The sequence below is a fragment of the Triticum dicoccoides genome, chromosome 6B, assembly GCF_002162155.2.
Source record: "Triticum dicoccoides isolate Atlit2015 ecotype Zavitan chromosome 6B, WEW_v2.0, whole genome shotgun sequence".
NCBI classification, from domain to species: Eukaryota; Viridiplantae; Streptophyta; class Magnoliopsida; order Poales; family Poaceae; genus Triticum; species Triticum dicoccoides.
In genome coordinates this window covers 8153913-8159990 of record NC_041391.1, presented here as the reverse complement: position 1 = coordinate 8159990, position 6078 = coordinate 8153913, and the positions used below count along the sequence as shown (strand labels likewise).

The window sequence follows — 6078 nt, the reverse complement described above, 5'->3', positions numbered from 1 at the left end:
TTTTTGAGAAATATAAACTATGCAAAACAACTCCTTGAAATATATTACAAGAAAGTGTATTAAAATAAAAAAATGACAATTCAGAAATATAAGGATATTCATTTTTTTAAAATCGGGTATCACAAAATAAAAAATGGAAAGAAAATATTTATGCTTCAACAAACATCATGATTTTCCTAAAAACCATGGTTTCCAAAAATGAAATTATCTCACAAAATAAAAAAAAGAAATTATGCTTACTATAGTGGTCGTTCCCCACTCCCACTCTCAGCTGCGGACCGGAGAAGTTTCTAAAAAAAAGCTGCGGATCGGAGAAAGGAGGAGCGGAGCCGCCGGCGACCTCACCACACCGCCCCGTCTCCGGCAGCCACCCACCGGCGATTCGAGGTCTGGCAACCCAATCTACTCGTTCCTCTCCCTCTCCATCTAAACTAGTAACTCCCTTCTTCTTTTCTCTTAATTTTTCCCTAGTAGTAAAAGTAAACCCTAGCTAGATTCCCCCCTCCTAATCAAACCCTAACAATCCTCCCCTGCTGCAGCTGCGGAGAGATAGGTGCTTCTGATGGATGCTGCTGCTGAGGTTCCCCAAGGCCAAGGGTAAGATTCCCAATCCAGTTCCTTTCCCTCTGCATTACTTTGTGTATGCTATTATATATGCTAGATGGATGTAACATATTTGTGAGTACGCCACTTACTTTGTGTATGGTAGAAACCAGTTGATTCAGTATTACTCGTTGTATGCTATGCTATTCTATTGATCATGGATGTGCATATGTATGTTGGATGTTTAATTTGCAACTTCCCTGATGTGCATATGTGTGTCCATTGATTACATTTCTTTTCATCCCAGGGCCGATCCCATTCCCAGCTCGACGCGTGTGGACGGCAGTAGGCTGCGCTATTCTGTGCCGCTGGCCGACCCAGTGTCCGAGGTGCTTGGCTACGACAACCTCCTCATCGAGATCCTCATCCGCCTCCCTCCGGAGCCGTCCTCGCTCCCCCGTGCGTCCGCCGTAAGCAAGCGCTGGGGCAGCATCCTCTCTGACCCCCAGTTCCTCAAACACTTCCGCAAGCACCACCGGAAACCTCCTCTGCTCGGCTTCTTCAGAGGGTATGCTAAAAACTTCATTCCTGCCATGGACTCACCTGACCGCATCCCTGCTGCCCGCTTCTCCCTCCCCAAGAGCAGAATACCCTACCATGAAGATGAAGCATACATGGGTTGCCGCCATGGCCTCTCTCTCCTAATCAACATTCATAAGGGCGAGACCGTCATGTGGGATCCCCTCACCGGTGAGGAGCGCATCGTGGCTTTTCCACCAGGGTTCAACAGTGCCTTAATGGGGAGTTACTGTGGCTGGCATGGCACTGTATTGTGCGTCGATGCCAAAGATGGGCATGTCCACGGAGATTGTTTCTCGAGCCCGTTTAAATTGGTTTTGGTTTGCGCTGAGTACAATAGACCGGCATTTTGTTCTGTCTATGACTTGGCGTCTGGTGTTTGGGGAGATATTTTCTCGACGATGACGATAACAGCTGGAATGTCTAGGTTAAGAAGGCCCAGCACCCTTGTCGGGAATGCACTTTGCTTGTTGATTTCTGGAGGTGATGTCCTTGTGTTTGATTTTGAAATGCAAAGTCTTGGTCTGATCGAAAAGCCGGTAGAAAACCATGGTACCGGCGACTGGTATTTTCAGCTCTTACGGATGGAGAATGATGGACTAGGCCTTGCTATTTTGTTGGACCTGACTATCAAATTATGGGAGAGGAAATCTAACAGCGATGGTGTTTTCGAATGGGTGCTGCTGCAGAAAACCATTCCACTCGACGGTACGGTTCCAAGGAGAATGGATTCTGCACTTTTCGTCGGGTATGATGAGGACGCAAATGTGATTGTTCTCACTACTATAACCGGCAACTTCACACTCCAAGTTGACTCGATGCAGATCAAACATATTGTTAAAAGAAACAACATATGTCTTGACACCTTTTATCCCTACAGGAATTTCTATACTGCAGGTAATACACCCTATCTACATTACAGAAGCAAAAAAGTCCATTTAGTTTGTTTCGCTCGTATTCGTTCCAGTTACTTTTGGTACGTTATTGCGGTAACATTGTTCCTGTTATTAGGATTTTGAGCTAGATACATAAAAATACATTGTTTATTTGTTCCTCTGTTGATCTGGTCATCTTATGGTTATCTAGTTTCTTATTATTATAGACCTCCATTAAAGCTAGAACAGGAATATCGCTTTGATGCCTGGCCATTGCTAATGGCTAAGTGCGATTATGTGCTTGTAATGATCTTTTCATGAGGGGGGTTCTAAAAATTGGGAAGTGGCAATAGCTGCAGTAGTGAAACCATCTGAAGTAATTAATCAATTGGAACATCTGGAGGCGGCTTAAAGCTTGTTATATTTTCTTATTCACTATTTTTCCTTGCAAGATTAAAATTTAACTTGATCGATCTTGATAGAAATCGTCAATTCATAATACCATGCGCTCTATTTTTATCGAAGAGTAGTACTAGTTCATTAATTTCACGTAGTACTATGTAATGCTTGTTTTGGAACTCTGGTTTCCCAATCCGTGCATATTTTATTTTGGCCTTATGGTCATAACTGGTACGAAACTCACTCGACAATAATTCTGGATAAATGCATTTTCTCTGAACATGTAAACAATTTTATCATTATTTTTTTGGACCTGGCGATATATGTGGCTTCATTTTCTATCCTGGACTCAACTTCCCTTAGAACTTTCATATGGTTTGGGCTTCTTTTGCTTGTAGGCAGGAGAGTTGGGACGAAAGGGGCGGATCTTGAACGTTGAACACACTAGATCTGCTAATGTGCTATCTTGGTCAAACAACTTAGGTAATTTTATCTTTTCATATATCTTTTATTTTTTGCTTTGTTACCCAATTTACAAGATGCATTTTCAAGAAGCATGCCTTTGTGCTACTTTTCGTTTGTAGTCTGAGCCTCACATAGGGCTTGGCACACAAAAGTAAATCTGGAATGAGTTGACAATCTTAAAAGTTCAGTTTTGTTCTGCAGTGAGAGAGCATTATAAATTTGTTTGACTGTGATGACATTGATTGTTCTGCAGGTTTTAAGAGTTAAATTCGGGTTGCTGAGACACAGCCATGGCGTAGGGAAGTTTCTTGTATTTTGCTGGGACACAGACATGCCTAGTTGAAGCTCAAGTTGTCCTGCTGTGTAGTCTGTAAATCATGTTCTTCTGTTATGTTGCTGAGACACAGGCACGGTGGCATGTGATGTGGTTGATGCTTAGATTGCTCTTCTATGTAGTATGTAGGTCTTCTATGTAGTTCGGGTTTAATCGTGTGAAGTCTTGTATATTTTTATCTGAGATCAGCAAACATTAGTCAAGTTGCATGCCTGGTTAGTGACTCGTGGATTTGCTTGGCTCGATGTTTAACCTTCATTGTTGGTTTGCTATATGACCCTCTTATGTTTCAGTATTTTCATTGTTCGGCTGCTAGATACAGTATATATGATGATTTAGCACCTCTGATGTCTTTGCCTACATTTGTGGAGACAAGCCAAAACGTTCTTTCTACTTAAAAATGTAACTTAAGTGTTTTGATGCCTTTTATTTTCTTGTCTGAATGTGTGCAATGTATTTATATGCGCTGTGTTGTGTTTCGCTCATGCGCCGCAAAGAGTATTTAACTTGAGAGAATCGTGGATTCGTTTTTGAAAGCAAGTCCAGTACTGGATCCTGTTGACACACGAACACGTCACATGTACCCTCGACGCCGGGGGTGATGCACCGCAGCTCACGTCGAAGGAGACCCGACCAACAGCGCGATACGCAAGACAGTCGGCGGGTGCTTTTGCAGACCCGAAACCCCGCGCACCCGGGAGGGACCCCGTCAGGGATTGCGGCGGCTATGGGCTGCCCTAGGTCGATTCGCTCGCCCCTAGAGCCTCGGGATTCGCAGCTCTCAAACACGAAGAACAACGAAGAACGAGAGAGAAAAACGGTGGAGATAAAAAGTAGACAGGAAAAAGTAGTATATTGATTTGTTCGATTGTGTGTTGTTCAATCGGCCGTCACCCCCAACATATATAAGAGGCGGCTGGACTTCCCGTACAAGTAAAGGATTCATCTAGGCTTTCCTTACAAGAAAAATTACATCAATTCGCGTCCTAGAGTCCTAGTTCTATTCCAACTCGGATTCAGTCTGAATCTGGCCCAACTTCTGTCTTCCTCCTTGTGCAGGCCGCCGAGCCTCCATATGACCTCCGATCAAGATGGCCCAAACATCAAACTTGTGCGCCTCGACGATACGAACAACTCTCATGTTGACCACTTTTTCAAATAAAGCCATCTTGAATACTTTTCGAGGTCGTTTTTACCTTCCAGTCGGACTCGGTCTTGCGGTAGACTGAATTATCCGAGTGTTGTAGTGAATTTGCAGGTCATATACTATCTCTGATGACGATGACTCCAAAACCAAAGTTTACCGTCTTGATGATACGCACAACTTCTGTATTGAACACTTCTTCATCCGAGATTATCTTGATAAACTTTTGGGCACATGTTCAGTTTCACTCGGATTTGAGCTCATCCACTCGGATATTAGAGTCTTTCACTCGACTGGACTTTTTCACTCGGATGACTATATTTTCACTCGGAAGACAATCTTTCACTCGGATGATGACCACATTTTCAGTCGGAAGACAATCTTTTACTTGATCGACCAATTTTCACTCGACCTTTTACTCAATCGACCTTTTACTCGATCGGTAGGTTTTCACTCGACTTTTTACTCGATCGGTAGGTTTTCACTCGACCTTTTACTCATCGGTAGGCTTTAGACCTTTTACTCGATCGGTAGGTTTTCACTCGACCTTTTACTCGATCGGTAGGTTTTCACTCGACCAAAAACATAGCCTGATCTTGATTTGTCTCTCCAAGTCTCATACGACCTCGGATTGAGACGAGTTATATATGAAAATCGATCGGCTCGACGAGACGAAACTTTTCCGTGTTGAAGGTTTTTCAATTCAAGGCCGTCTTGAAGGCCGAATTGCTCACGCATTGCGTCAGACACTTATCAACATGTGTCTGGTGTCAAGCGTAATATTTTGGTCTCTGACCTGTCCAGACCGTATTGACTATAACTTTTGCATATGAACTCGGATTGAGATGATTTATATATGAAAATCGACTGTCTCGACGAGACGAAGACAATTCCTTTAGAGCACTCCTTCATCTGAGGTCATATTGAGGACGTAATCGGCCAAAAAGCATTCAGAATATTAAATTTTGTCACTCGGAGTACAGCTTCGGCCACTGAGATGAGGTCGAATGTCGATAGCCTAAACATCAAAGTTATTCCACTCGGCGATATGAAATTTTCTCATGTTGAAAACCCTTTCACTTTGTATCTTGCCAAAATCAGGTGTCAACACATGCCCCCCTGTTTTTCGGCAAAGCTTGCATGCCGAAAAATAATATGCATAGTGTTCGTTCTAAGGACGATGTTAACACTCCATCGGCCATTTATTTTTCTCAGGGCGATAATTATGTATCGGCCATGTTTGTGCTAAGGGCGATAATTGTATATCGGCCATTGCCTACTTAGGCTTCCTGCCACACACTCGGGTGGTACTTCTTCAAATATTTGCCATTGAGAGCTCGAGGTAACAATGCCCCTTGTATTGATTCCACCAAATATGAATTTCCGGGAACAATTCTTGTAATCCTAAAAGGACCTTCCCAACTTGGAGACCACTTCCCGAATTTTCTATCTCTTGAACCAATCGGCAGAATCACTTTCCAGACAAGATCACCAACTTGAAAATTCTTCAACTTAACTTTCTTATTGTAAGCCCTTGCTACCCTCAACTTATCTCTCTCTATGGCATTCAAAGCAGCCAAACGTTTATTAGCAACCTCGTCAATGTTGTCCATCATCAAGTTATAGAAGTCTATTGCCGACAAATCATTTTGTTTGGCTATTCTCAAAGCATTCAAATTTACTTCCACCGGTAAAACAGCCTCCTGATCATATACTAGCTCATATGGAGTCACTTTCGT

At 42.9% G+C, this 6078-nt stretch overlaps 1 protein-coding gene across 1 annotated transcript; it reads left to right on the top strand.

The window, feature by feature from the left end:
* Positions 1-562: 562 nt before the first annotated feature.
* Positions 563-2141, top strand: LOC119320518. The gene is made up of 3 exons (XM_037594583.1): positions 563-597; positions 869-2019; positions 2134-2141. Exons 1-3 carry the CDS (start codon positions 563-565, stop codon positions 2139-2141), a joined length of 1194 nt encoding a protein of 397 aa, XP_037450480.1.
* Positions 2142-6078: the final 3937 nt, after the last annotated feature.

What these genes read in the sequence shown, in the direction of transcription:
- LOC119320518 (XM_037594583.1), top strand. Translation starts at nt 563, where the DNA reads ATGGATGCTGCTGCTGAGGTTCCCCAAGGCCAAGG. An exon ending in GAGGTTCCCCAAGGCCAAGG is followed by an intron (nt 598 to 868) that starts GTAAGATTCCCA and finishes TCCCATTCCCAG; the next exon opens with CTCGACGCGTGTGGACGGCA.